Here is a 25,996-nt window from a genome sequence, read left to right on the forward strand (position 1 = left end):
AAGGAGGAGCGCGTACATGAACAAAAACAGGATAGGGATGCTGTGCCGGGAATCACGTCAGACATCGGTTGCGTTCAACCAACCAATACATCGATCAGTATTCACCTGAAACCCGCGAAAACCAGAAAGATCAGCTGAACGTTCTTGTCTGGGAACCCGTTGCCGAAAATATGTCGTAGGGATGATACGATAGCGGGGATAGAGAGACCGATCAGGAGTCCGGTACGCCAGTTCTTCAGCCCGAGGTCGGCTTTTACGTCGGGGATGCGAAGACTTCGCATCGCTTTGTGACTGTAAGCGCAGAAGTAATCGATCAGCTCACGTTTCTGTCGAGGCAATTGGTACAGTTGCCCAAGGTGCTATACCGATTGCCCGCAGCGAAGTTCGCCGTGTATAGAGTTTCACTGAGCGTGATCATCTCCTCGATCCGTCTCGATTTGAAGATGTGCAGTTCCTTCGCTCGCGCAGAGTACCAATCTCCATTGGTCCCGGTGGTCTTCTCGAACTTTTTCAGAATCTTGGCTAAAGACGTCTGGTTGATGATTCGGAAGTTCTTTAAGAGCTCTAGCAACCTATAGAACTGATACGGCAATGACATGGTGATAAGCGGGTTGACCATTGCGCGACGGCGATATTGTCCAGTCGCACCTCTAGGAATGCCTTTTGCAGCCGTTGTTTAGGGTTCTTAGCAACGGGCGTGAAGTTTTCAGCTTCCCGACTATTTGGATCCTCGTCGGACGCTTCAGGCTCTTGTTCTGTGATCTGATACCGTGCGTTGGTTTCGTTCCGATCCTTCCCGTCCTGCATCAAGTTCCCTTCACCATCGACGGGAGACGATTCGAGCCGTATCACTCCTTGCTCCTGAAATCGCAGTGATTTCTGTGAGTAGGAGCCACTTTTGCAAAGATCAGAGCTGTGGCGCAAACTAACCCCCAATGCAACTCCGATCTGATTATTATGCGACAATATATCGCACTGCCGACTGAGATCCTCCAAGCGCTTCCATGCTTGCTCTTCCCTGACTAGGAAAATCCGCATCAGAGATCGTCGAGTCGCTTTGGCATCCTGAGATGCTGACGGCCCCAGCCAGCGCCACAAACCATTGAAGAACTTATCAGCCTTCCGCAGTTCAAAATCCAGCCGCTTAAAGAAATCCATCTCCTCGCCAGTAAGCTGGTTCTCTTCCAGCGCCATCAAGAAGTCCTGTTCTTCTTTTATGCGTTCATCGGACGCGGATTTTGTCGACAGGGATGAACGGGAACGCAACTTCAACGACGAGGGTTGATGGTAGAGGACTTCATCCGAGCCTGATGATTACCATAGTTTCCGTTAATCTTTGCAAATCGTCAGATCACGATGAGAATGACCGTTCGCTGGGCCCTCCATCAACCATCAACCATCATCAAGCACGTGGCATGTGTAGAAGACGTTCGCTGTCGCTAACACTAACAACGATGTGAGGGGAGTATTGCACCCTCACGCGCAACGTGGTGCTCGCTTCGCTCGCTGAGGCTCGCTAAGCGCCATGGTTACGGGAGTATTGCGCCTTTAGCGCAATAGGGCTCGGGATCCTCAAGCATTCGTAGACCTGAAGCATCTCCTCGCTACGCTCCGCCTTACTCCGCTCGCACTGCGTACTCTCCGCTCGCGTTCCGCACCCCCTTCCATACCATAAGGCGGGTTATCGTCTGTCTCCTCCTCCTTCTCCTTGTTCTCATCGTCCTCCAGTATAGGAACCGATACTTTTGGTTGCTTTTCGCGGTGACGGGCCTTTACGACCTGCTTTATGAGCTTTTTCAGCTGGCGGTAGTCCACATATTGTGATCTCCATTCTACAATTGCAAGCGGAGTTGGTTATGAGTTTCGGATATTTGACGGGCGGACGTATCGCACTGGAACACACCAGGGACGCTGTTTTCTTCCAAGTACTTTGCGAACTTCATAGCTTCTCATGGGTAAAGGCGGTGGCTCCTCGAAGGATGATTAGCCTTCGAAGGGCGCCAACAGAGGTCGTGGGGGGCAATTGAGCAAGACAAGACAAGGCAGGCGGGATAGCTACTTTTCAAGCGACATGCCGTCCAGCTAGCTGTTGCGGAGTCTTATTATACGATCGTACCGCCTTTGGAGGAAAAGGCTCGAATCCGTCACAGCGACTTTTCATACGAGCTCGATTGTGGAAGTTTCGATCAGGAACGTGTGGGGAAAACCGGTGGACGGGCGAGACGACGGTCGTGCTCCCGCTGGTTCGGCGCCCGGGTTGGGAGTGAGAACCGGCGGATGTCCATCGGTGAGTTGGGCACAAGAGTCACATGGCTCATGCTCGCCATCTCGCGCGTTCGTAACCGCTTTCTCACAATGCTGTAATTTCGGGCCTTCCCGCTGCTTCCCGCTGCCCTTGCCCTTGCTGCTTCCCTTTTTGTCCCCGGCTGCATTTGGGTTTCCGCCAACCTCGCTCAACCCCCCCCCCCCCCCCCCCCCCCCCGCTCCCCATTTTCCCCCCCGCAGTCGGCACAGCCAACTCACTCACACAATGCTCATCGCAAACGCAGCAACTCGCGCCGTGTCGTCGGTGGGATTCCGCGCTGTGCGAATCCCCGCCGCAAAGGTGGTGGTCGGCGCGCGCTTTGGATCTCTCTGGACGAACGTGACCATGGGTCCTCCCGACCCGATCCTGGGAGTCACCGAAGCCTTCAAGGCCGACAAGAACCCAAACAAGATGAACTTGGGCGTCGGAGCCTACCGTGACGACGCTGGTCGTCCCTATGTGTTGAGCTCCGTCCGCAAGGCCGAGAGGAGCATCCACGATCTCGCCCTCGACAAGGAATACATTCCAATCACCGGTGTGCCCGAGTACAACAAGCTCGCCGCTGAGCTTGCTTACGGAGATGCGGCGGTTCTGAAGGAAGGACGGGTCGCGACCGCTCAGTCCCTGTCTGGAACGGGTGCCTTGCGGTTGGGAGGAGAGTTCCTGGCGAGGTGGTACAAGGGCGCTGGCGGCAAGAAGATCTACCTGCCCACGCCAAGTTGGGGAAATCACACGCCCATCTTCCGTGACGCGGGTCTGGAGGTCAAGCAGTACACGTACTTTGACAAAAAGACCAACGGCCTGGACTTTGACGGCATGATCAAGGATCTGAAGAGCATCCCTGATGAGTCGGTCGTCCTGCTGCACGCCTGCGCCCACAACCCCACCGGTGTGGACCCCACGCCAGAGCAATGGAAGGAAATCTGCCACATCGTCAAGCAAAAGAAACACCTCCCCTTCTTCGACATGGCCTACCAAGGCTTCGCATCCGGCGACACATCCCGCGACGCGTTCGCCCTCCGCCACTTCGTCAAAGAAGGCCACCAAGTCCTCCTCGCGCAGTCCTTCGCCAAGAACATGGGCATGTACGGCGAGCGCGTCGGCCTCTTCTCCATCGTCACTGCCTCCGCCGAAGAAACCCGCCGCGTCGACTCCCAAGTCAAGATCCTCATCCGCCCCCTGTACTCCAGCCCACCACTCAGCGGCCCCCGCATCGTGAAACAGGTCCTGGCCGACCCCACGCTCAGGACCGAGTGGCTCGCAGAAGTCAAGACCATGGCTGACCGGATCATCACCATGCGTGCGAGCTTGCGCGGACACTTGGAGAACACATACAAATCGCAGTTGCCTTGGGAGCACATTACGTCGCAGATTGGAATGTTTTGCTACTCGGGCTTGTCGCCGGAGCAGGTGGACAAGCTAAGGTCGCAGGCTTCCGTGTACCTTACGCGTGATGGCCGGATCTCGATTGCTGGTATCACGAGCAAGAATGTCGAGTACCTGGCAAAGTCGATTCATGACGTTACAATGATGGCCGGATCTCGATTGCTGGTATCACGAGCAAGAATGTCGAGTACCTGGCAAAGTCGATTCATGACGTTACAAAGTAGATAGGAAAGTTTATCCCTCCTGTTCGGTAGTCTAGATGTACGTTCGTGTATCTACAAGCAGGATTACGCCTACGGCTTGACTGAACACAGCGGGCGTAGAGTTCTTAGCGACCTTTTCTTTGCTCATCATTGCGTCCCTTCCAATACATTTTGAATCCCGATCACTGCGATATTGGGCTTGCATTCGGGAATCTCTGTCACTAAATCTATCGACTGCACAGAACTATATATATATAGTACTTTTGCGCCGGATTCAGGCGCGGTGACATCTCCCAAACTTTACGCCGCCAGCCCGATGAATGTGGTACCGGCATACAGCCATACGTTACGCCCCAAGCCGTAATCGAATAACCGTCGGCCACCCCTACGCGTCAAGAGTCTCCTTAATCCCCCCAATACAGATGTACTTGATTTCCATGTAGTCATCCATCCCATATTTTGAACCCTCCCGCCCCAAGCCGGACTCCTTGATGCCTCCGAACGGAGCAACTTCCGTTGATACAATGCCTGTGTAAGCGAAGAGGTTAACGAAGTACGGGTACGGATGGCCCAAACTTCATGCTAGTGTCGCGACGGTGGTGACTTCTTACCCTCGTTGACGCCGACGATACCGTATTCGAGCGCCTCGGATAGCCGGAAGATCCGGCCGGCGTCTTTTGTGTAGAAGTAGGCTGCTAGGCCGAACGGGGTGTCGTTGGCCGCCTTTGTTACTGTCGTGCGTACGCGGGTTAGATTTGTTGAGCAGAGTTCCAGTGGGTTAGCAGCAAATAGAACCAACCTTCAGACTCCGTCTCGAACCGGATCAACCCCGCAACCGGCCCAAACGTCTCCTCCCTCGCCAACAACATCTCGTTCGTGACGCCCGTCAAAACCGTCGGCTCATAAAAGTTGCCTCCAAGCCCATGCGGTTTCCCGCCCAACAACACCTTCGCGCCCTTCCCCACCGCATCCTCTACATGCCTCACGACCTTATCGAACGCGTCGGAGGTGATCAATGGTCCGAATTGGTTGCCGGGCTCCAACCCGTGTCCGACCTCCATCTCGCGGATCTTGGCGCTGAGCTTGGCGGCGAAGGTGTCGTAGATTTTGGAGTGGACGAAGACGCGGTTGGCACAGACGCATGTTTGGCCTGTGTTGCGGAATTTGGAGGCGATGCAGCCTGTTACGGCGGCGTCGATGTCTGCATCGTCTGGTGGGAGCTGGGTCAGTCGATTTTTAGCACACATCTGCGGTACGGGGGGGGTCATACTGTGCTAACCAAAAACGATGAACGGTGCGTTCCCTCCGAGTTCCATGGACACCTTCTTCATGGTGCTCGCCGCTTGTTTCGACAGCAGCTTTCCGACCGCAGTCTGCGGGGGGTGGACATTCCGTAAGTGCTGTATACATGCATACCACCATCAGCGACAAGCCTCCACCTTACCGATCCAGTGAAGGTAATCTTCCTTACGAGCGCATTCTCCGTCATCTCATTCCCAATCCTCTTCGCACTGCCCTTAGACGCCGTCACAACATTGAATACGCCGGGCGGCAGACCCGCCTCCTCGCCCAGATACGCCATCGCCAGCGCCGACAACGGCGTCTCAGCACTCGGTTTCACAATAATCGAGCAGCCGGCAGCGATCGCGGGCGCCACCTTCCTCGCAATCATCGCGTTCGGGAAATTCCACGGCGTAATGGCCGCCACGACCCCCACCGGCTGCTTGATCGCCAACAACCTCCTCCCCTTCGCGTTCTCGGGGATGACGTCCCCGTACGCCCTCGACGCCTCTTCCGCGAACCATCTTAGAAACGATGACCCATACGCGACCTCGCCCATCGACTCCGCCAGCGGCTTGCCACACTCGATCGTCATGATCTTGGCGAGGTCAGACTGGTTGTGCATGCAGAGCTGGTACCATTTATGGAGCACGGTGGCGCGCTCGCGGGCTGTTTTGCGTGCCCAGTGCTTTTGGGCGGTGTGGGCGAGGGATATGGCTTGTTTGACGTCGGGGGTGTCCATGTCCGGGACCGACGCGACGGGTTTGAGGTGTGCCGGGTCGATCACGGAGTAGGTGTCGCCTGATTGAGCTTTGATCCAGCGGCCGCCGATGACGGCGCTATTCCGGAGGAGGTCGGGCTGGGGAGAGGGTTAGAGTATAGCTTGAGAGGACTGTAAGATGACATCCAGTACATACTCGCTTCAGACTGCTCAGGCCACTGGATGAGGTGGCATATTGACGGCGTGCGAGGCATCGAGCGGACACCAGAGGTAACTGACGTGTGAATGTACCCGACATCGTTTGCGGCTTGCGAGCGGCTGCGGAAGATGGATGTCAAAAGACGTAGAGGCAGCTGCTGCAAATGGAGCCTTGGGCTCTGAAGCGAGAATAGAAGCGACAGCCGACGCGCGACCTACAGTATCTGCATCCCGTCATGATCCCGTCACCACCTTTGACGCGCAAGCCTCGTTCGGCTATAGACATGGGCGGGCCACACCAGTACGTACTGTATGTACTGTACATATTTTCTCTTTTCAGGTATGCCAAACAGCCATCGGATTCCCAAATATAATAGTAAATAGAAGAGAAATCCCCCATATGTACAAGAAACCCCCAACTCGCGGTCCAGGTTCGTAGCCTCGCCCCCACCCTCACTCACACCACAACCCCATCCCCCTCCTCACCCTCCCCCAACACACACTCATCATGTATAGCCCTCAACGCCACATCCGCACTCTCCTCCTCAATCACACAGCTGATATTGATCTCACTAGCCCCCTGCGAGATCATCTCGATGTTGACCGAGTGCCGCGCGAGGGTGCGGAACATGAGGCCCGCGACGCCGACCATGTTGCGCATTTGGCGCCCGACGAGGGAGAGAATGGCCATGTTGCGGATTACGTCCACCTAGGAAGAATCACATAGGGATATGTGGGTGAGCCGGGCAAACAAACACAGACAGACACACGAAACAGGCAGAGGGCAACTTACCGTCCCATAAGTCCTCAACTCAGCCAACGCCTTCCCCAACCGCTCCTCATTCACATTCCCACCAAGCGCCATAGAGACATGCACCTGCGACGTAGATATCAAATCGACGACGACTCCGTGACGGTCAAGCGCGAGGAAGATATGCGCGAAAAAGCCGTGCGCGACCGATTTACGGTTAGAGTGGACGTTGAGGACGATCGCGTTTTCTTTAATTGTTACTGCTGTCGGGCGTTTCGGTGATGGTGATGATGAGGAGGTGGAGGAGTTTTGCGGGGCGTCCCGGGGTAGACGTGTGCCGTTGGGGGTGACGACCTCGATCGCGTCCGAGTGTTGTGGGTGGCGCCACCCATCCGGTACAATCACCGTGCCGTTGCCGTCGGGCTTGAACGCGTTCTTGATGCGGATGGGGATGCTGGCGCGGATAACCTGCTCCATGGTGAAAGGGTGGATGACCTCGCTTCCATAGTAGGTGAGCTCGGCGGCTTCTTCGGGGGATATGCTGGGCAGCAGTCTCGCTCGGGGCGCTTTCCGCGGGTCGGCGGTGAAGATGCCGTCCACCTCTTTCCATATCTGCAATTCGCGCGCTTTGAGGGCGACTGCGACGAGGGCCGCGGTCAGGTCCGTGTACCCGCGGCCGATGGTGGAGAGGATACCCCCGGGGACAGGGCCGAGGTAGCCTGTGACGACAGGGATCTGCTGTGGGGTGAAGGCGGCAAAAATGGTGGAAAGCCGCTGCACGAGGTAGTCGTAGAAGGACTGGTCGATGCGTTTCTCGTCAAATTTGGCGTCGATGAGTTTTGAGAGATCGACGTAGACGGCGTTGTGGCCTTGGGATTGGAGGAGGGCGGTGAAGATGCGGGCGGAGAGCTTCTCGCCTGTGCTAATGATTACGTCGCGGGATCGGGGCGATATTTCGTCGATTACTTCGGCTGCGGCCATGAAGGAGCGTAGCCGCTGGCATTCGGCGCGGATGTCTGCTTCTGCCGATGCTTGAATGGGGCCAATGTTCTCGGATGAGACGCTGCTGCCCTGTTGTATAGACTTGCGGATGGTTTCTAGATGTCCTTCCTCCACAATGTCGATGATGTCCAGATACCGCTGCGAGTTGGGCTTCAGCACCTCCGTCACTGCTTCCAGTAGTCTAGAATGAAGGGAGTGTGTGAGTGATGTGTTGAATATGAACCTTGCTGCCCGACTGTTGAGAGAGCGGCATTCTACTTTGATCCTCGTTTGGTAAGCGGTAGAAGCGGGAAGGATGTTCCTCCACCGAGAACTCTCGTAAACTCCAATCCTCGCTGACGCTCGTGGCTTCGACGCAAAGTCGCTGACAGTCGCTCGCCAATCCTCCAGCATTCTCCCCACGTAGTTGCGCCACCATTCCCTCTTGCCTCTCTCGTTCCCTACCCACCTGCTTGTAGTCCCCTCAGACTTTTTCTGACTGCTCATAGCCGATAATACAACAACGACCCTATTCTGCAGCACGCTCCCCCTGAAAAGAACAATGAGCGTGAGCATTCACATTCGTTTGACAAAATCGCAATTACTCCCACTCCCACCTACCTGACGATATTCGCAACCTGAAGCATGCGTTCCGCGTTCCCAACACTAGTCCCGCCATACTTCTGCACGACGAGCGGGAGGAGTGCGTCGGCTGCCATTGCTTTGCTTTTGCAGACTTGTCGGCGGTCTTGGAGAGTGCGGTGGTATATGCGATAGAGTCTTCTCTATTGTTATTCTATAACCTGCGGAGAGTGCAGGGTCTATAATATGTATGCCGTCTTTTCGTAGCGGAGGTGTCGATGCCCTGAGCCTGTCTGTCTGTATATGTATATGTATTCAAGGTGGCCAGGCCCTTCTGAATAATACAGGCAGGAGTTTGACGCGTTGGGGCCTCCTCGCTCAGCCATGGAGGGGCCCCCGAGGCATATGCCAGTGAGTCAGTACTTATCAAGCAAGAATCAGAGATCGCGACATCTCCCCTCACTTATCAAGCAAAAACAACCACAGCAATTCACGTGTATAAATTTAAGGGAATCAAAGACCCGTACCGACTCAGTACGTACACACAAACACCGGACGGCCGCCAGCCAACGGCGGAGAGCAGAAACCCGGCTTACTGCGTTTGAGAGAAAGATGCTGCTCCACTCGGCCCCAGTGCTCACCCCTCCCTAAGACATGTTTGGTTTGGCCGACATCTATCCCACATCATCTCCCTTCCTGGGCGGACCGCCACATCCTCTCCCACCTCCTCTAAATTTCCCAAACTAATCCCTCCCCCAACACCTCCCTCCTTCCTAAAATTACCCACCATCCCTAACCCACATCTTAAATCCGCGAAACAACACTCTCATAAGTTGGCACCATGTACTTGATGTTGATGAACGCATCCTCGCCACCGGTGACCTCAAACTTTTCGAGCGTTTCCTGGATGAGGTCACCGATGTTTTCGCGTTTTTGTTGCGAGTAGTAGATTCCGTCTCCAAGGTTCACTGATGGGAGATAGAGAGGGAGGGGGGTTAGTGGGATGTGTCAATTTGCGCGGGTGGTGTTGTCCGTCAGTCGGTCTGCACCATGTAGTGTCCCCCCACTGCAGGATGAACACCTCCCCAATACTCTCACCAAAACTCACCATTCTTATTCTTGAACAGATTGAAGATGGGCAAAATCTGCCTGTAATACGGCACGAGCGCTTCGCCGACCATCTCCGCCGACTCAACAAGGTGCTGCAGCACTTTCAGCGTGGTCGTAATGACATGGATGTTGCGTGTGTTCAATGCCTCTAAAAAGAAGGTCACAGATAAAAATATCCGTAAGCAAATGCATCCCACCCGCTTTCCCCCGTCTGTTCGCCCCCGAACCTACTCTTGATAGGAATGATCAACTGCGGCACAACCGGCAACACCTTATTCCCCCCTTTGTCCAAAAGATCATGAATGCCCTGCCTCGCCAAGAATGCATACGGCTCCTCGGTCTCGCAGAGGCCGGAGAAGAAGAGCGGCAGGTAGTGGTGGTAGTCGAGCTTGTCGATGTCGACTTTCCAGTTGATTTTATTGCCGTTGGGGGAGTGGTTGACTGCGATGGGAAAGTCGCCGCGGTCGTAGAGTTTGCGGAAGCCTAGATGTCAGATTGTGCGCGGTTAGGATGGTGGGCAGTGAGATAGCATAACGGTGATGATGAGGCAGCTACTTACTGGTAACATCCCGCCTCTCACTCCCACCCCCCGAAAACGGATCCCCCTTCTTCACGCGCTCTCCTCCTCCCAACTTTGCCCCTCCATGCCCTCCACCATTCTTCACCCCGGCCCCTTCATCCGCCCCGCTCCTCGCATGAAAAGCCCCAGCCTTCGGCGGCGACGTGCCGCGCGCTGCAAAGAAGCCGCCGGCCGGGGACGTGGTGGTGGTCGTTGTGGATGTGGTGGTGCGTTTGTGGGCGCGTTCGTGGGAGGGGTGGGTCGCGGGGTGGGCGGATTTGGGGGAGAAGTCTTGGGCGTACGGAGTCGGGAGGGTAGGTGGTTGGCGCATTTTAGCGAATGTGGACTGTGTATGTGTGTCCGGTGTCGAGAGTTGGTCTCGCTACTTCGCTGCGTAACCCGGACTACCGAACAGGTCCCAACTCAAACGTTCAGTCGTCGTGCGCGGGTGAATGGTGCTTTTATTTATATCTCCTGTTTCGATGCTTCGGGACGATACGTTCAGAGAACGAGTATCAAAGTCGTCTCGTCTCGTCTGTCCTGCTCACTCCTCGTCCGTCTCGTCCACGCCTGTCGCTGGTTGTGGGGGCGGTGTGTGTAATGAGTCGCTCGCTGATGATGATGTGATGGGGAACTCGGCGATACGAAAACGGAAGATGCTCGTTGTTTTCTATTTTGCTTACGCGTGTTTTTTGGACGGTGGACGGATACTTTGAATGGTTTTGTTCATGCCCTTGGATTTGGATTTGGTAAGCGGGAAAAGGCGGCCTGGGCCTGTACTGTACAGGGCGACATCTATACTAACGGTGCTGTAGTAGTGCCTGGAAACGCCTTCTACGGGCCATATGTCGGACTTGGACTTGGAGTGACGGGAATCAACAGCGCGGGGGGCTCGGTTACGTAAGTGTGGCTGGGGCACTCGCGTCTAATGCCACGGTAAGGGATCTGGTGGTTAGGACAACGAAACTTGCTAGTATAGTATTCCTATTTCCGCCAATACAAATCGCCAAAAAAAAAACCCGCAACAAAAGTGGGATGCAGATTACCCAGAAAGACATAGAAACCATGCAACAACCGCCCAATCCCCTGATGCGCAAGAATCAGAACCACCCCGCCATCTTTTGCTCAACCAACCGCATCGGCACATCAATGGCTCACTTTATCCACCTCCGCCTTGGCTTCCTGCCACGCCCGAGCCCCCCTATGAAAAAACTCCCGCTGCGCCTGCGCATAGCCCAACAGCATGTTCCTCAGATCCTTCAACTTGTCCAACTGGAACCGATCCAGATCCTTCTGTATCTCCTCATTCGCGCCCTCCAGCTCGGCGCGGCATATCTCCCGTTGTTGCGCTATCGTCGCAATCTGGTCTTTTGTTCGCGAGATGTTGTTCCGGCGTGTCAGAGCGGGGTCGTTGTCGATGAGGGAATTCAGAGTAGCCATGATGCCGCCACCGGTGCTGTTCCGTCGTACGTGGCCCGTGGCGCCCTCGGCGCGGAGGACGGCGGAGAGCCGCTGAGCCTCGGCTTCGGAAGCTTCGAGTTTCTGTAAACTGGCTTGTTTGCTGATCAAGCTGTCTGAAAGGGTTTCGTACTCAACGTGTTTCTTGCGTCGCCATTTGAGAAGCTTGTCAACTGCTTTGGAGTACTGTATGTATTCCTGCAGCAATGCGCCAAAGGTGGCATCAAGGCCTTGCGCTAGTTGAGAAGTCGCGCTGACCGTCGAATCCACTGCCTGCCCAACTTGCTCGATCGCGTGGGCTAGCTGGTTCTCGGACAGTGACCAGCCGTTGTACGCGGCGCCCAAGTCAGCATACGTCGCAGACATGTCAATCTCCGTCTTTAGCATACTCCGATGCACAGCGTGTGAGTGAGAGACTTGTGATGCGAATCGCGCGGTATAGTCCTCTGCCGCGGTGAAGTGCGGGTCGGGTCTCCTCAGATGACCTTTATCGCTTACTTTCACAGCCGTGTCCTTCTTCTTCAGGTAGTGGCTCAAACCCGACGCACCCAGAATCTCAGACCACGGCGCCTCCCCTTCCAAGAACCGATGAAAGACATGCTCCTCACGTAGTACGGGATGAGCCGCTACGCGATTCAGGAACGACTGAAGCATGCGTTTCCGAACTTCGATGATGTGCGGATCTTCCTTTGCCTTGTTCGGCTTGGTTGCGTAATCCGCAACCGAGTGCTTTGCTGGAATGGGCGGCACAACGGATGTCGGATGGAGTTTCGTCAGAAACTTTCGAAACCCTTCAAACTCGGAATAACGGTGATTGGCTTGATACCGCGGCAAACCACCGGGGAAGTTGGTCACTATGTGGTACGTGATGTACGGCGTAGATGAGTGGTCCGTGCTTTTTCGAGCCTCGACAATTGTGATTATCGGATTGTTGGAGTCTGCGTCAGAGGAAGTCAACAGTGGTAGGAACGCACTCGGTGGATGTGCGTGGAGGGCGCCATCTAATTTGCAGCAGGGGCCAACTTTCTTTCGCTGTTCTTCTTGACGGCCGAAGAGGTTGGCGGGGTCGAGAGAGGGGGATGGCTCCGTTGTAGGCTGGCGGGAGCGGGTTCCCTCTTCGTTGGGGGCTGCCGAAGTGAACTCCGCAGGGACCTCGCCGTTCTGCGAGTCATCGTCCATGGTTTCTGGTAGTTCCTTGAGCGCGGCGGTATGAGGAGGTTGAGACCCGGTTTATCCTGCGATTGTGTTGTCAATACAGGACTACACGATAGAGAAAAGCTGGGTAGAGGCGACGAAGACTCTATTTGATATGCAGCGGGAGTGCAAGGTGGGTGTATTTTGGGATGGGATGGAGATGGGCCGGAGTGGAGTTGGGACGCCCGAGCCAACTTCGCTGCCAAGCCCCAATGCCCAACGTCATGGCGTGTTGCAGGGCGTGTTGTGGAGAAGGACAAAACCCTCCGAAACGTTCATCTCCTTTTGACACTTGACTTTGCAAACGCTTTTCCCAGGACTTCCCACCAGGCAAGTCTCCAATATACAAGGTGAGACTGGCTGGCAAAAATACCGACCCACAGCGCGTACGGACCGTTACCGCCCTGGTTCCCTTCAGACGTCAATTCTCCAAAAGATACGAAGACTATCGCCCACATTGCGAGGCGAGGCACTCCAGCGTCGTCCCAGAACTAGTCTCGACGTTGTTGAGGGTTGGCAGGATAGTGAGTGGGCATTCCGGGGCGTTTGAAAACGTATGGGACCTGCCCAGGCCACGGCCTGCCCCACTCCAGGTCTGGTAGTCCAAGCGGAATGGACATGGTTAGAGCCAGGCCTGGGTGAGGCAAGGAAGTGAAAGATCGAGAGTTCGGAATGACACGGGAGGGGGTTTCCGGTGCTACTGGTCATCAACGAGAAGAGGGAGATCAGCGGATGTCGCAGAACCTTGATTCGCAGTTCTCCTGATCCTTCACCGACTGTTTTTAGGTTGAACACTTGAGACTAGGCTGCCTGGCTTTCGACCACCATGTACGTCTTTCCCGCTCGTCTTGCATTCACTTAATCATACCGTCCTGACTAACAGGCTGTGCTTTAAGGGGACGGATTTGCCAACTAGTAATGGGACCGGCCGGATCCGGCAAATCCACATACTGCTCTACGATCATCACACACGCCCAGACCACCAAACGAACAATACATCTGGTCAACCTGGACCCCGCGGCCGACAAATTTGAGTATCAGCCAGCTGTGGACATTCGGGATCTTATCAGTGTCGATGATGTGCAGGAGGAGTTGGGATATGGACCCAATGGGGCTATGATCTACTGTTTGGAGTACTTGATACAAAATATCGACTTCCTGGAAGAAGGTAGGCGGGATGTAGCGTGTATACCTCTCCAACCTCAATTTTTCGGTGCGGTTAACTGATAGCCTCTCTGTCATCTATCTGTTGTCTGGAACAGAGCTAGGGAATCAGGAAGATGACTACCTCCTCCTAGATCTCCCCGGCCAAATCGAACTCTACACCGCGCACCCCATCATCCCCTCCCTCGTGAGCACACTCCACCGCCTCGACTACCGCGTATGCGGCGTCTACCTCCTCGACTCGACCTTCATCGACTCCCCGCCCAAATTCTTCTCCGGCGTCCTCTCCGCCATGTCCGCCATGGTCCAGCTCGAAATCCCGCATATCAACGTGCTCTCCAAAGTCGACCTGCTGCCACCACAGGCCAAAAAGTCGCTCGACAAGTACCTCAACCCTGACAGGGAGCTGCTTGTGGGCGATATCACCGCCACGACCCGCCCGAAGTTTCACGCATTGAACGAGGCGCTGGTGCAGCTGATTGAGGAGTACAACATGGTCTCGTTCATTCCGATGAATATTCAGGATGAGGATAGTATTGAGTTGGTGCTGAGTTGTGTTGATAATGCGGTGCAGTATGGGGAGGATTTGGAACCCAAGGAACCGGTGGATGAGTGGGAGCAGGAGGAGGATGGGTCGGAGGAGTATTAGGCCCTTGGCCTTACGGATGCCCGTCCCGCTAATCTAGGGATGTAGGGTTGTTACCATAGAATGTACATATTTCGTTATTATTATTATCAACTGTGTCCTTTGCTACGCAACGTTCGATTCTCCAAATGGTGTGGTTGGCGTCGGCGTTGGGATCCGTGCCATGCACGCAGGTCCGAGGGACACAAATGATCCGGCATGGTGTATGGAGTTCGGGCGAGCGATGCCTCGAGTTTCAGGGAAATCATGTTCACAACCCAAACGGAAGTATGAATCCTATTTACATCTCCTAATTCTCTCGCTGCATGCGCTCATATGGCAAGAAGAAAAGGCTAATTACCGTCCTCTTCCTACGCCCGAATCCGTGATCAAACTACGTATAGAGTCTAGCGACGTCCTAGACATGGTCTGTAACAGGATAAGCACTTCTTACAGCTCGTACCCTTCCTCACATACAATAATGTCCCCTCCCTTTGCTGTCCGCAACGCATGAGCCGCGCGCCGAGCGTCGCGGCGAAACACATCTGAACCGCATAGGAACACGAGGGTTCGTCCGGAAGGCGCAACGTGAGATTCAAGGAGATCTGTTTCATATAGCGTGTGACGAGATGGTTAGTGAAGCTTCCCTACAAGTTCGTAAATAAAGCGCGATGGACGAACGAGCTTACCTGAAAACACCATCCGACCTTGGTGAGGCAGCGGCAGCGGTGTGCTGTGCACCACATCGGCTTTGGCATCTTGAGCTGTCTCCGCTGATGCGATGTTAGTTTGGATCATATCGGTGTTGATGGTTGTTGCGCCCGTGTGGTAAAGATGAACATCTGCGCCTTCCTGGTTCAACTCTATAAAACGGATTGGAGAATGGAGATGAGTTCAATCTTATGTCAAGGATGAGAAAGTATGTATAGAATGCTGAATGCAAACCTTCCACGAGCGAGACACGCTCAGACCCTTCCTCTCGTGAACTCCAGAACAGCTTGACGGAGGGCACGCCAGCTTTCAGCGCCCCGCGCGCGACACCCATGCCCGGTGCGAGACCGGTGCCGCCGACAAAGCACAGCACAGCTGCGCACCTTTCCATCGCTTCGAGGGGTGTCCCGAAGGGCCCATCAATGCGAAAAGTTACGTTCGGCGACGCGATTTTGGCTCCGCCGTGTTCTACATCCGAAGCGCCGAAGAGCCGAGCCGCCAACGCGTTCTCGAATTCCTTTGTTTTCCCTTCCTTTGGTCTGAACATGATAGTCGCCGTTTCCGATCCGGGCGCCTGAGCCATCGAGTACGGGTGCCATTCGAGCTTGGACACCGCGGGACAATTGACAAACACCCACTGGCCCGGTTTGCAGGCACCAAAGACTTCTGTGGGCCACGCAAAATCCACGCGGACGTGACCGGTCGGCTCACGCGTGACGTGCCGTATATCGACGGGACGTACGAACCGGCCGAGACGGAGGAAGAGGTCGACAAAGTAGAGGCCTAGACCGGGGATCATGTAGTAGAAGTCGGAGGCCGCGTGGAGCCATGCAAAAAGCATGGAGGGGAAGACAAGGAAGTGAGAGTAGTAGAAGAGGTTGAAAAAGGCGCGGCGGACGGGGGGGAGGGAGGTGAAGAAGACGGGAGCTAGGATGAGGGTGGAATAGGTGCCCATTGTTGTCATCCAGCTGGTGGAGGGAGTACCGGGCGATTGTGTCAGTTCGGGCGGCCAGCGAGAAGATGTATTTGAAAACGGAAAAACAACGTACTTTCCCTCGCCCCACCCAAGAGGATGATCGTGGGTCGCCGATTTCTGACTCCCGTAGAACAAGACAGAGAGGAGATCCTCTCGCGTGCGATACTGTGCAGTATAAACCACATACAGAATAGTATGCATAGCCACTGCGAGCACGAGGAAGTATCCCATGAACCGATGGACACGTATGCTCTTCTCATATGATACTCCCAGCAGGGTCTGCAATGCAGTGTTCTTTGCACTGAACAGCATGGTGACACCCAAGGCGACATCGGTCAGCTTTCCGGTAAACATGGCGGAGAAGAAAGCCTTGCGGCGCGCCGGCACGAGTTTACGTTTCAAGTAGGCTGGCGACGACAGGAGGTCCTCGACTTTGAACCAGAAGTAGACAAAGTTGAAGAGTAGGAGCATGGCGAGGGACGTGAAGGTGAGGACTTCGCCGACACTGGTGCCTGCTATTGGACGGCGGAGGAAGGCGTGCAAATACGGTTTCTTGCGGGCCTATACAGAAAACGAACATCGCGGATGTGAGCACCGGGCAAAATCTTCCCCCTTGGAGGAACTTGCACTCGTCACTTACACAAGCCATGATCAAGATCAGTGTCGCCATCCACGCGTAGAAGACCCCCAGGGCGACTTGAGAGTGGGTCTTGGCCATCGGCTGAACATGTTCAATGCAAAAGTCAGCGTAGCAGGGTATCTCCATGAGGACATAGCCAAGTATGGCGCTCAGGGGGACTACATGTAGATGGTAGGCGAAGGGAAGTAGACGTCAGATATTCCCTGTTTTTTAGACAGCTGACGACTAGCGCCACCCAAACCTCGAACCGCTAGACGAGTCACTTACCTATGGCTATGGCGGCCACTGAAGCGACGACAGCCGCAGGGGAGTCGAGGCCATAGTGGCGTGCTCTCTCCATGAACATTACTAGTAGCGACCTGTGCGGTGGGAGTGAAGTTCAACGCGAGACTGACACGCTGTATTTTTGCCCACCGAGACAGTTTTGCCCTCTTTGCGAAAAGGAAGAGCGAAAGGACTCTCCAGGTCACGTGAACGGCAGACCAACCGACCCGTCCTGGGACCCGTCGGAAACATCATGCGAGCATCCACCCCAAACATTCCCGTCGCCATCTCAACATCGCACATCCGGACTGCACTCGCATAACTAGCCATCCACACCGCTGGCCTTACGAATACTGCACAGGCTACGTTGTATTACATACGCTCCTCCTTCTTGTGTCTACACCTCCCCCGCCGACTGAATAAATGGCTCCTCCAAAAGCGAAGCCATACGTCCTTCCCACCGACTTTAACCTTCCCGCGTCGCCGGCGCCGTTCGACGCTTCTCCCGTTGTCGGCGAAAGTCCGGCAAGAGCAGCATCCGTCTCTTCACCGCGCCGAACAAGGGCCGTACAGGGGTCCTCTCTGGGAGGGCTAACGTTTATCACGCTGCGAGCTGCTGACCCAGTGATACAGTACCTCATCTACAAGCAGGGTATGTTGCGTCGCGACTGAAATCGTGCTTCAAGAACAGAAGACGTTTGATAAGGACGGATACTGATTACGATATTTTGTGATTGCAGGGTGGGGCCACGCTGTATTTGGACTCTTTGGGCTGACCGCCGCGACCCCACATATCGGCATATTATCGCCACGGCAAAAGCTTTTTGTGGGCTTTGCAGCTGTGGGCGCTGCTAGACATGTAAGCCCTATGCGTGTGTCTCTGCACCGTTTACCTGAGGACCGTGCTCACGCCGATTTTTCATCTCGAAGGTCTTCTGGTTCCTTTCCATCCGCGAATCACCCATGTCGGCTCTCAACGCAATCCACGTCACCGTGTTCAACCTCATCGCCGATACATCTAACACCTTACTCTCTCTAGCAATACCAGGGTGGCATCTGTCCACCTACCAGCTCATCGGGTCAGCTATGTTTGCCATCGGGTCAGCCATAGAAACCCTATCCGAGCTGCAACGGAAATGGTTCCGACGAAAACCCGAAAACCGGAATGCGATTGTCGATGTCGGGCTGTGGAGGGTAGCGAGGCATATAAACTATGCGGGATACGTGCTGTGGAGGGGCGGCTATGCGGTTTCCACGGCAAACTTGTACGCTGCATGGAACCCGCTCATGCATCTGTGGGATTTCTCGGTGCGGGGAATACCGGTACTCGAGCATTACATGGCTTTGAAGCATAAGGAGAAGTGGGTGGAGCACAAGCAGACCGTCCCATACAAGCTGATACCCTTCATCTGGTGATAAGGTCTTTTTCCACTCGGGGGGCATATATGTAGGATTCCACCCTGGTGCTCGGCGCTCTCTGCGGCTTCATGGTTTGATCGATTCCGAAAAGCCTTGCGGCATAATGTCACGTCCGACGACTTCATCAACTCCACAATCTCTTGTCTTTTTGGGATCCTTTTGCACACGAGTTGTGATTTCCAGTATTTTCGGGGTCCGGGAAAGTAAGGGGCCATCTCAAGCGGTATGAGAGAATCAAGCACAGGCTCCTGCCAGGTGCCCCACACGCGTGCAACTCTAAAGTGCCACTTGATGTGTTCACACAAGCGGTTGTAGATCTCAAGATCGAGCCCATTGGCAGTCCAGCTTGGGATCAGTCCAAGAATCCTCGCTTGCAGCTCCGTGAATGTCCGTACAATTAATGCCATGTATCGCCGTTGTATAGTCTCATCCGCAAACTCTGTCCCTTTGCCCTTGATGCTATTAGGTTTGAAGTTTTTCATAATACCATCAATGTGCATAACATCGGGCATCTGATAATGCGACTCTGCTTCGCTCCATCCTTGCACTCGTTTGACAACGTTGCCGTTCGAACTTGAATGTTCAGAGCTTCACACTTCACCACCAATCAATGCCTTCACATTCTCCAACGGCCGGCCAACAACAGCCTTCCCGTTAGCCCAATCGACCACCAATGGCCTCTGCAGCCTCTTCCTCACGTCCTGCATCACGACGCGTACGATAGCGTCCACATCCTCGTCTGATACATTAGCGCCTTCTCCATCGACCTCATCCCATCGCACGACTTCTTTCCTGTGTCCTACGGGCATGAGACTGCAAACTTTTGTCAATTCATCGAGTGCCGGGAGGGTGGAGGTGTAGTCTACAATGTGGAGGGTGGATGGCGAGAGTACAGAGTTGAGGAAGGTGAGCGTCGCGTTGGACTTTGAGCACGAGGGATTGTGATAGAGGGTGAAGCGAGGAGCAGAGCTTGTTGTGGAGGACATTGTGCAGACAGTGAGGGCGGTTGGTCGGAGGAGGAGAAGGCGGGCCGTAAGAGGATGGCGGAGGTAAGACAAGAACGGTGATGGAGGTGTGCGCGCGGACGGTTTGAGCAGCATTCACGAGGAGGAAACTTGTACAGAACTTTATACTTTGTTCCTCAACCTGCAGTGGCTATATGGACTCGGAGGGTTTCAAAAGTGTGTTCCGAGACGTTATTCGGAGACTGATAAATGTGCTGGATTCTTGGTCGTTGAGAACCTTTGGAGAATGTCGGGAGGGGAGCCATTCTCAGAGCCATCCGACGGGAGCGTGAAATAAGATTCATTTGGACGTCCTCTTCGAGCCCTCTTTTCGTGCCCCGCCGAACGTGGGGAATTCTCAAACAGTGATGCGACATTGGAGCCACCCAACAGCAACACCCTCAACAAGCCTCGCAGCGGCTCCTCGAAGGCTCATCATATCCCCCCGCCGTTTACCGTTTACTGGAGAGATTCCGAGTTCGCTTCGGTGTCAGGAACGCCATTGGAAATTGCGAACTCACAACTCGCCCCTTGTTCCCAGCAACTCGAGCTCGTGGGAACATTCACTCTGCAATCATCTCCATTGAAGGCGCTGCTTACAAAGGATATCAACCGCTAACTCGCTACTTCAAAGAAAAGGGCGGGAGTGGTTGTTGGCTCGTCGTCGGTACCCATCATTGAGGACGGAATGGCGGGTGGAGCCCCGGAGGCAGGAGGAAATGACGAGGACATTGTCACCGACGATAACGGTGACGATAAGCCGACTACGACGATAATAGTAACGAATGCCACCGAAGACCCTTTGCGGCTCGAAACCCCGGGGACCGCTCACCCGAAATTGATTGAAAGCCTTGTGCACGATTCAAATACGAGCACTCCCACGACTTTGTCTGAAACCACGTGCACGTCAAGTGCATCCTCCTCCTCCTGCGACTGTTCCACATGCTCCTCTGCTCGCTCCTCTCCAGGGCCTTCGCGTCCCCGCAGCGCGGTGTCGTTGCGGCTCGAGAACAATGTCGAGCTTTCGGCTCGACCATCGCGACATTCCCACGACGATGACCGCTGTTCCTCGTCATCGTCGTCCAACGTGGAAAATGATGCCCTTCATAACCAGCACTCGCATAATACCCACAGCGCACCCGTATCTCCGTCTCCGCTCGCAGGCCTCATGCCGGGAACGAATCTCAGTGCGGAACGTCGAAAAGCAGCACGCGAAAGGTTGCGGTCCGCCATGGCCGCTGTATCGACGGTGTCTATGAAGGAAAAGGAACGGCAATTACAACAACAACAACAACAGCAGGGTGACCGTGGCAGCAGCCGGGATTGGATTGGTGGTTTAAGCCCTGGGAGGGGACATAGCAAACGACCGAGTACGGATAGCACGGCGAGTCAACGTGAATCGACGGGTGGACGATCTGACACGCCGCAGATTGGGCCACCATCACCAAATATATCCACCCCTGCATCGACACCGACGCCTGCGCCGAATTTGGAGGAGATGGACGCAAAGAACAAAACCAGTCAACTGGGAACTCTCAGTGTCATTGCCGCCGCATCAGGTTCGTTTGTCCAGTCTGGCCTTTTGTCTTCCCTGAGTGTAGTTTGCTCAATTTGGTCATTTCAGGCTGGGACATCAGACTTCGTGAACTCGTCATGCGCGAAGCGAAGCATGGTGAAGCCTCCGAACCACCATCACCAATACCACTGCGTGGAAAACTGAGCACTCGCGTCCGTTCCTTCACCACCTCAGCTCCCACCACCCCCACAAATCCGACGCCCTCGAAAAGCGCAGACGGCAGTACAGACGACCTCACGGCAAATCCACTCCGTCGGAGAAGCTCAGTAGTCTCGCGTTACTCTGCCCTGTCGGGCTCGTGGGTGAGCATGGGCAGGAATAACTCGGAGTACTCGAGAACGAGATCGAAGGATGAAAGCTCGTTCCAACGCAGGAACTCGCATAGCCATTCGCCATTGCATGGCCGGTCTCCCAGTAGATCCGCGCCGGATGTCACAGTGTCCGCAAACCCCAGAACTGGCGAGGACGGCGATACAACCCAACAAGGCAATCAAATCCCTGCCGAAGACCAGGACCTCGAAGACTCCACCTTCACGCACGAAGAAGGCGACATCCAACGCTCCCGCCACATCCGCCGCCGCACCACTGAATACACAACCATCGCCAACGCATTCGACGAACGGCTCCGCGAAATCGTCCTCGAAGCAGCCGGCGGCCTCGAAAAAACCCGCCAGGCCGCTCGGTCCCGTAATAGCATCTCCTCCTCCGCTTCCCAATCGCACGATACCCCCCTCACACACCGACGACCCCTGTCACTCAACATCCAACGCCCGCGGACGCGATCGATGAGCGGGTCACATTTGGACGACCGGGATGAGCGATCGATACGCGTACGCACCGCCCCGACGACGCCGCTGACGAGGCTTTCGAACTCGGCGCAGGATGTGTTGAGGAGAAGGAATGATGTTATTCCGTATCGGATGTCGCCGGGGGTGGCGGATGGGGATGGTGGTAGGGATTATATGGAGGGTGGGGAGGCGGGGAAGGCAAGGAAAGGGAGGTTTCAGGCGGCGTTGCAGTATGTGCCGGCGTCGCCTGTTACGCCGACGGGGGTTGAGTTGGACGGAGGTCGGGACACGGATATCAAAGTGGGATCGGCAGACACACTTATCACTAATCAGGCACTGATGTCTGGGGTGATGTCTGGGGTGATGTCTGGGGCCAGTTGCGACGCTGGCCCAGGGACGATTAGGAAGGCAAATCAATCGGAGCCGCCGGACGGACGAGGCGATTGCTCATCGCAGACCACACCGCTATCACCCCCAACTGTCCAACAACCTCCAACCTCTGCCTCGCCCACACCCGCCAACCGCCCAAAACCACCAACCCACATCCCGACCCCAATCGTCGCCCTCTCACCACCACCCTCCTCAACCATCACCTTCAGCATTCCACATGTGCCGCAATCTCTAACGGCCGCAGCCGCGGAAGCACAACCTGGACTTCATGACCCTAAGGTAGAGATCTCCCAGCCGGCGGAGATCACACCCACATCATCACCACCATCAAGGGAACAAGGCAGAGAGAAGGATGTAGATACATATACCCCTCCCTCTTTTACGGCCGAATATACACCACCAGCACCTGCAGCTGAAGAACAACTACATCCCTCACCAAGCCCCGCATCGGAATCACACCCTTTCGATATACCCCCCGCCACGATCACACCCATGACGATCATAGCGCCCGCAAAGGGCGATTCGGCGGTGCATCTTCCGGACCCGTCAGCACCATCCGAACAAGCAGACCCCGGTGTCGGCGTCGGCGTGGAGACGTCTTGGCGGTTTGTGCGACACACGGAAGTGAAAGTTCCGGAGGCTGTGGTTGGGGAGGTGAATATGAGCACTACCAGCGTTAGCACGGACATTTCGAAAGACATCTCTCAGATCCTGAAGACGGGAATGTATGAACAAGTGCATGAGGAAAAGACACAGGAGACTGTGGTGGAAGGATGGGATCTGTTGGATGAGGAGATGTTTATCAATTACCTTTGAGCACCTGCAGACGTACGATGAGAAAGCGCGAAATCCTTTCCATTCCCACCCGCTTATATAGCTGTGCTTTCTTATACCCCCACTCGTTTCGGCGCATATCACATAATGATACATACATTCAATACATACATACATAGAGGTAATATATTCACGTCCCAAAAAGTATGTACACCCTCTCTCGATGCCCATCACTCAAATCCCGGCACACTCCGAATAAACCGTCCCAAATGCCCCTTGAAAAGCTCACTCTGCACCGGCTCAACCCCCTGCGCCCTCAACGCCTCCGCGAGCGGGTTACGCGTAACATACTCGACGTAGATCTGGGCATAGATCGTGCGGAGGGTTTCCTTCATTGCGGCAGAGTCGAGCGTCGGGTCGGTGTTGAGAACGAATTTGAGGCCCGTGGGGGTTTCGAAGTAGTGCAGTTTATAGGTGCTGGTGCGGTAGGAGAGGAAGCCTTCCGAGCTGGAGGGTTGGGAGATAGGTGAAATGAGCGAGATGTCGTCCGGTTCGACACGAATGCTCGGTGCACACTCTCTGGTGCCCACTATTCCTCGGTTCGCTCGCTGGCAAAATCAAGCGGTGCCACGCTCACGACCGCAGCTCATATCTCTCCTCGGCACTCTCCTTCAAATTAAAGGACCCGCTCCCCCCGCTTCCCTCTCTTCCCTCTCTCCACATACATACCCAGCCTTCGCGCTCAACCGATTCACCAAATTCTTCAATGAAAACACAACCCCGTACACCAGTTTCGCCTCCTCCTCTAGACTCATCCCCGTCGCGCCCAACGTATCCTTCATCGACTGTGGTTTCGTCTCCGACGGCGTTACCGATGGTTGGGATTGTGATGATGGTGGGTTTTGTGATACGGGTGTTTTTGTCCAGGGGGCGAAGAAGACGCAGCGGCAGTGCCGGTCGAAGATGTAGAGATTGTAAATCTGTAGGGATGGGAGGGGGGAGGGGATGAATGGCGGTGATGTGGGGGGTAACACAACTCGCTGGGAGTTACCGTCATTGTTTACGAAGTTGAGGGACGGAGCGACAACGGTAAGGAGGGAGAGGGCCGAGAGTACCCAAGGGTATTCAGAGTGTATGGGGAGGCGTGAGGGTCAAGTGTTCAGGTGGCCGATGTGTGTGCGAGACAGAGTTGCGGTGATGCCGCTGCGACACTTGCCGGAGAAGTAACTGCTTCAACGCGTGGGAATTTCAGCATCACTCCATTAGCATGGCCAGACAGCAATGACAACCGCCCAAGAGCAACACATACAGCGACAGGGAGAGGAAGCAGCACGAACACAAGGTCAAGCGAAAGAAGGAGGAAGCACGCCCATAGCACCCGACGTCCTCGACGCTTCACATGCCCTGCTCTCCCTTGCTCGCCCACTCACAGACCCAGTACCGGAAGTCGTGGCCGGAGGTGGAAATGGTATAGTGATCGACATGCAGCAACAGCAGCCGTCAAGCCGGGGAACGGGTCCGCGGGGCAAGCGGAAGGTCGGAGAGGAGGGAGGAGATGACATGCTGACTGGGGCACAGAAACGGAAACGGAAACGGAAACGTCCCACGCGAGAGAGTGGGGAAGTGACAGAGACGGCAGCGACAGGCCTCACTCACCAAGCTGACGGAAATGCGCTTGTGGAGGCGGCGATACCGAGCGAATTTGGAGGGCCGTATACGGGTAGTGAGAACGACACGATGGCCGAGGTGCTGGATTCCGCCGACAATGAAGCAGGAGATACGACGGATGGGGAAGAAACTCCATTGTCGGATACTGGTTCGACATTGGACGGCCATCTAAGCGTTGGTCAAGGCGTCGTCGGAGGACCCGGCGGTGGTGTTCCCGTCCATATTCCCATCCTCCCATCATCGATCAGCCGACAAGTACCAGAATCCATCACATTACCTCACGAATCCATACCTACCACCACTCCAGCACCGACCATCCGCCGCCAATCCGGTCCCCCAGCACCACCTCCCACCCCCGTCACCCTTCACCACCTCTACGACTCCATTCTCACGCAACCCCCCTCCCCCACCACAACCCGCTTCCACTGCCCCTTCCCCACCTGCCCGCGCACCTTCTCCAAGCGCTACAATCTGCGCCAACACTTCTCCTCCATCCACGCACGCACCCAAGACCGACGGTACAAATGCACCCAGTGCGACATGGATTTCAGCAGGAAATACGATCTGCAGCGACATGTGGGGAACCTACACCCAAGTGAGCGGTTGGTGAAGCTGGCGAGGGACTGTTGGGGCTTGGTGGAAAGGTTGAGGCATTTGACGGCGGTCAGGGAGACAGTTGCTATGGCGTATTCGGCCTTTGAGGGTGGGGTCGACGGGGAAAGCGGGTATGATGATGATGGTGCGAATACGTTGGATGGGCTGGATGAAGGGAGCGATGATGTTACTTCCTCGGACGCAGAACCATCACCATCAATGCTCGCTGCTGCTGCCGCCGCCGCCGCTGCACTCGCGCTGGCTTTCTCTCGCTAGTCCAGAATAATGCCTACCGCGAACTTCCATCAACATCCCTGTGTCGAGATCACGTTCGCAGTCAAGTTGCAAAGAAACACCTATTTCCCCGTGCCTCAAAATCCTTGAATGTATTCTGTACAACTGATACCCACTTTTCTTTGGTGAGGATTTGGGGCGGCGGACAATATATACCCGTGTGCTATACTCCATACGATGGACCTCAAATGCGCATTTGATATCGTGGCCTAAATCGATTTGTCTTTTCACGTTGTTACTGTACATTTACAGTGCCAAGCTCAGCGCGGAGACACCGAGGCCGTGGCCGTATCTGCATTTTATGCTACTGGCTCCCTGTTCATCAGAACCACCCAATCCACCCCTACCACCTATTTATACATCATCCATCAACTGAGCAC

At 55.1% G+C, this 25,996-nt stretch overlaps 13 protein-coding genes across 13 annotated transcripts; 5 read left to right on the plus strand and 8 right to left on the minus strand.

The window, feature by feature from the left end:
- Positions 1–1,516: 1,516 nt before the first annotated feature.
- On the minus strand, positions 1,517–2,050 carry EV422DRAFT_190020 (SPX domain-containing protein). Its single transcript, XM_053065191.1, has 2 exons — positions 1,904–2,050; positions 1,517–1,832 (listed from the first exon to the last, which is right to left on the minus strand). The coding sequence occupies exons 1-2, from the start codon at positions 1,941–1,943 to the stop codon at positions 1,573–1,575; spliced, it is 300 nt and encodes a 99-aa protein (XP_052923077.1). The 5' UTR covers positions 1,944–2,050; the 3' UTR covers positions 1,517–1,572.
- A 426-nt stretch (positions 2,051–2,476) lies between these two features.
- EV422DRAFT_190087 (putative aspartate aminotransferase mitochondrial precursor) lies at positions 2,477–4,099 on the plus strand. Its single transcript, XM_053065192.1, has one exon. The coding sequence runs from the start codon at positions 2,531–2,533 to the stop codon at positions 3,917–3,919; it is 1,389 nt and encodes a 462-aa protein (XP_052923078.1). The 5' UTR covers positions 2,477–2,530; the 3' UTR covers positions 3,920–4,099.
- EV422DRAFT_602718 (succinate-semialdehyde dehydrogenase [NADP+] GabD) lies at positions 4,057–6,150 on the minus strand (the record flags this gene model as incomplete). The annotated part of the gene is made up of 6 exons (XM_053073727.1): positions 4,057–4,422; positions 4,506–4,625; positions 4,694–5,104; positions 5,174–5,267; positions 5,339–5,976; positions 6,093–6,150. 6 exons carry the CDS (start codon positions 6,148–6,150, stop codon positions 4,280–4,282), a joined length of 1,464 nt encoding a protein of 487 aa, XP_052923079.1. The 3' UTR covers positions 4,057–4,279.
- A 413-nt stretch (positions 6,151–6,563) lies between these two features.
- On the minus strand, positions 6,564–8,809 carry EV422DRAFT_538787 (Aspartate/glutamate/uridylate kinase). Its single transcript, XM_053070997.1, has 3 exons — positions 8,448–8,809; positions 8,296–8,376; positions 6,564–8,028 (listed from the first exon to the last, which is right to left on the minus strand). Exons 1-3 carry the CDS (start codon positions 8,543–8,545, stop codon positions 6,804–6,806), a joined length of 1,404 nt encoding a protein of 467 aa, XP_052923080.1. The 5' UTR covers positions 8,546–8,809; the 3' UTR covers positions 6,564–6,803.
- A 42-nt stretch (positions 8,810–8,851) lies between these two features.
- On the minus strand, positions 8,852–10,892 carry EV422DRAFT_621988 (parkin co-regulated protein-domain-containing protein). The gene is made up of 4 exons (XM_053074158.1): positions 10,078–10,892; positions 9,750–10,001; positions 9,517–9,666; positions 8,852–9,376 (listed from the first exon to the last, which is right to left on the minus strand). The coding sequence occupies exons 1-4, from the start codon at positions 10,406–10,408 to the stop codon at positions 9,213–9,215; spliced, it is 897 nt and encodes a 298-aa protein (XP_052923081.1). The 5' UTR covers positions 10,409–10,892; the 3' UTR covers positions 8,852–9,212.
- A 151-nt stretch (positions 10,893–11,043) lies between these two features.
- Positions 11,044–12,992, minus strand: EV422DRAFT_538792 (uncharacterized protein). The gene has a single exon (XM_053070998.1). The coding sequence runs from the start codon at positions 12,712–12,714 to the stop codon at positions 11,224–11,226; it is 1,491 nt and encodes a 496-aa protein (XP_052923082.1). The 5' UTR covers positions 12,715–12,992; the 3' UTR covers positions 11,044–11,223.
- A 379-nt stretch (positions 12,993–13,371) lies between these two features.
- Positions 13,372–14,622, plus strand: EV422DRAFT_190167 (GPN-loop GTPase). The gene is made up of 3 exons (XM_053065193.1): positions 13,372–13,557; positions 13,626–13,897; positions 13,992–14,622. Coding segments are annotated over exons 1-3 (825 nt in total). The 5' UTR covers positions 13,372–13,555; the 3' UTR covers positions 14,543–14,622.
- A 13-nt stretch (positions 14,623–14,635) lies between these two features.
- On the minus strand, positions 14,636–17,255 carry EV422DRAFT_538797 (ferric reductase like transmembrane component-domain-containing protein). The gene is made up of 6 exons (XM_053070999.1): positions 17,113–17,255; positions 16,846–17,003; positions 16,279–16,766; positions 15,464–16,197; positions 15,208–15,381; positions 14,636–15,123 (listed from the first exon to the last, which is right to left on the minus strand). The coding sequence occupies exons 1-6, from the start codon at positions 17,189–17,191 to the stop codon at positions 14,969–14,971; spliced, it is 1,788 nt and encodes a 595-aa protein (XP_052923084.1). The 5' UTR covers positions 17,192–17,255; the 3' UTR covers positions 14,636–14,968.
- Positions 17,256–17,282: 27 nt separating this feature from the next.
- EV422DRAFT_190298 (uncharacterized protein) lies at positions 17,283–18,822 on the plus strand. Its single transcript, XM_053065197.1, has 3 exons — positions 17,283–17,761; positions 17,850–17,968; positions 18,040–18,822. Exons 1-3 carry the CDS (start codon positions 17,533–17,535, stop codon positions 18,523–18,525), a joined length of 834 nt encoding a protein of 277 aa, XP_052923085.1. The 5' UTR covers positions 17,283–17,532; the 3' UTR covers positions 18,526–18,822.
- Positions 18,823–19,118: 296 nt separating this feature from the next.
- Positions 19,119–19,514, minus strand: EV422DRAFT_569905 (uncharacterized protein; the record flags this gene model as incomplete). Its single annotated transcript, XM_053072818.1, has 1 exon — positions 19,119–19,514. The coding sequence occupies one exon, from the start codon at positions 19,512–19,514 to the stop codon at positions 19,119–19,121; it is 396 nt and encodes a 131-aa protein (XP_052923086.1).
- Positions 19,515–19,810: 296 nt separating this feature from the next.
- EV422DRAFT_538800 (uncharacterized protein) lies at positions 19,811–23,250 on the plus strand. Its single transcript, XM_053071000.1, has 2 exons — positions 19,811–21,091; positions 21,157–23,250. Exons 1-2 carry the CDS (start codon positions 20,221–20,223, stop codon positions 23,100–23,102), a joined length of 2,817 nt encoding a protein of 938 aa, XP_052923087.1. The 5' UTR covers positions 19,811–20,220; the 3' UTR covers positions 23,103–23,250.
- On the minus strand, positions 23,197–24,229 carry EV422DRAFT_190269 (Sybindin-like protein). Its single transcript, XM_053065195.1, has 3 exons — positions 24,112–24,229; positions 23,790–24,040; positions 23,197–23,567 (listed from the first exon to the last, which is right to left on the minus strand). Exons 1-3 carry the CDS (start codon positions 24,115–24,117, stop codon positions 23,291–23,293), a joined length of 534 nt encoding a protein of 177 aa, XP_052923088.1. The 5' UTR covers positions 24,118–24,229; the 3' UTR covers positions 23,197–23,290.
- Positions 24,230–24,270: 41 nt separating this feature from the next.
- Positions 24,271–25,803, plus strand: EV422DRAFT_538804 (uncharacterized protein). Its single transcript, XM_053071001.1, has one exon. The coding sequence runs from the start codon at positions 24,342–24,344 to the stop codon at positions 25,596–25,598; it is 1,257 nt and encodes a 418-aa protein (XP_052923089.1). The 5' UTR covers positions 24,271–24,341; the 3' UTR covers positions 25,599–25,803.
- Positions 25,804–25,996: the final 193 nt, after the last annotated feature.

Source organism: Fimicolochytrium jonesii, assembly GCF_025526975.1.
Source record: "Fimicolochytrium jonesii strain JEL569 chromosome Unknown EV422scaffold_23, whole genome shotgun sequence".
NCBI classification, from domain to species: domain Eukaryota; kingdom Fungi; phylum Chytridiomycota; class Chytridiomycetes; order Spizellomycetales; family Powellomycetaceae; genus Fimicolochytrium; species Fimicolochytrium jonesii.

What these genes read in the sequence shown, in the direction of transcription:
- EV422DRAFT_190298 (XM_053065197.1), top strand. Translation starts at nt 17,533, where the DNA reads ATGGCTCCTCCAAAAGCGAAGCCATACGTCCTTCCCACCGACTTTAAC. An exon ending in GTACCTCATCTACAAGCAGG is followed by an intron (nt 17,762 to 17,849) that starts GTATGTTGCGTC and finishes TTGTGATTGCAG; the next exon opens with GGTGGGGCCACGCTGTATTT. An exon ending in CTGTGGGCGCTGCTAGACAT is followed by an intron (nt 17,969 to 18,039) that starts GTAAGCCCTATG and finishes TTCATCTCGAAG; the next exon opens with GTCTTCTGGTTCCTTTCCAT.
- EV422DRAFT_538797 (XM_053070999.1), bottom strand. Translation starts at nt 17,191, where the DNA reads ATGTTCATGGAGAGAGCACGCCACTATGGCCTCGACTCCCCTGCGGCT. An exon ending in CTTGGGTGGGGCGAGGGAAA is followed by an intron (nt 16,198 to 16,278) that starts GTACGTTGTTTT and finishes TCCCTCCACCAG; the next exon opens with CTGGATGACAACAATGGGCA. An exon ending in AGGTCGGATGGTGTTTTCAG is followed by an intron (nt 15,124 to 15,207) that starts GTAAGCTCGTTC and finishes TATATGAAACAG; the next exon opens with ATCTCCTTGAATCTCACGTT.
- EV422DRAFT_190020 (XM_053065191.1), bottom strand. Translation starts at nt 1,943, where the DNA reads ATGAAGTTCGCAAAGTACTTGGAAGAAAACAGCGTCCCTG. An exon ending in GGAAGAAAACAGCGTCCCTG is followed by an intron (nt 1,833 to 1,903) that starts GTGTGTTCCAGT and finishes TTGCAATTGTAG; the next exon opens with AATGGAGATCACAATATGTG.
- EV422DRAFT_538800 (XM_053071000.1), top strand. Translation starts at nt 20,221, where the DNA reads ATGGCGGGTGGAGCCCCGGAGGCAGGAGGAAATGACGAGGACATTGTC. An exon ending in TGTCATTGCCGCCGCATCAG is followed by an intron (nt 21,092 to 21,156) that starts GTTCGTTTGTCC and finishes TGGTCATTTCAG; the next exon opens with GCTGGGACATCAGACTTCGT.
- EV422DRAFT_190087 (XM_053065192.1), top strand. Translation starts at nt 2,531, where the DNA reads ATGCTCATCGCAAACGCAGCAACTCGCGCCGTGTCGTCGGTGGGATTC.
- EV422DRAFT_190167 (XM_053065193.1), top strand. An exon ending in TATCGACTTCCTGGAAGAAG is followed by an intron (nt 13,898 to 13,991) that starts GTAGGCGGGATG and finishes TGTCTGGAACAG; the next exon opens with AGCTAGGGAATCAGGAAGAT.
- EV422DRAFT_190269 (XM_053065195.1), bottom strand. An exon ending in CGGTTGAGCGCGAAGGCTGG is followed by an intron (nt 23,568 to 23,789) that starts GTATGTATGTGG and finishes CCAACCCTCCAG; the next exon opens with CTCGGAAGGCTTCCTCTCCT.
- EV422DRAFT_538787 (XM_053070997.1), bottom strand. Translation starts at nt 8,545, where the DNA reads ATGGCAGCCGACGCACTCCTCCCGCTCGTCGTGCAGAAGTATGGCGGG. An exon ending in CAGGTTGCGAATATCGTCAG is followed by an intron (nt 8,377 to 8,447) that starts GTAGGTGGGAGT and finishes TGTTCTTTTCAG; the next exon opens with GGGGAGCGTGCTGCAGAATA. An exon ending in TCTGAGGGGACTACAAGCAG is followed by an intron (nt 8,029 to 8,295) that starts GTGGGTAGGGAA and finishes CCTTCATTCTAG; the next exon opens with ACTACTGGAAGCAGTGACGG.
- EV422DRAFT_538792 (XM_053070998.1), bottom strand. Translation starts at nt 12,714, where the DNA reads ATGGACGATGACTCGCAGAACGGCGAGGTCCCTGCGGAGTTCACTTCG.
- EV422DRAFT_538804 (XM_053071001.1), top strand. Translation starts at nt 24,342, where the DNA reads ATGACAACCGCCCAAGAGCAACACATACAGCGACAGGGAGAGGAAGCA.
- EV422DRAFT_621988 (XM_053074158.1), bottom strand. Translation starts at nt 10,408, where the DNA reads ATGCGCCAACCACCTACCCTCCCGACTCCGTACGCCCAAGACTTCTCC. An exon ending in GTTGATCATTCCTATCAAGA is followed by an intron (nt 9,667 to 9,749) that starts GTAGGTTCGGGG and finishes CCTTCTTTTTAG; the next exon opens with AGGCATTGAACACACGCAAC. An exon ending in TCTGTTCAAGAATAAGAATG is followed by an intron (nt 9,377 to 9,516) that starts GTGAGTTTTGGT and finishes ATCTCCCATCAG; the next exon opens with TGAACCTTGGAGACGGAATC.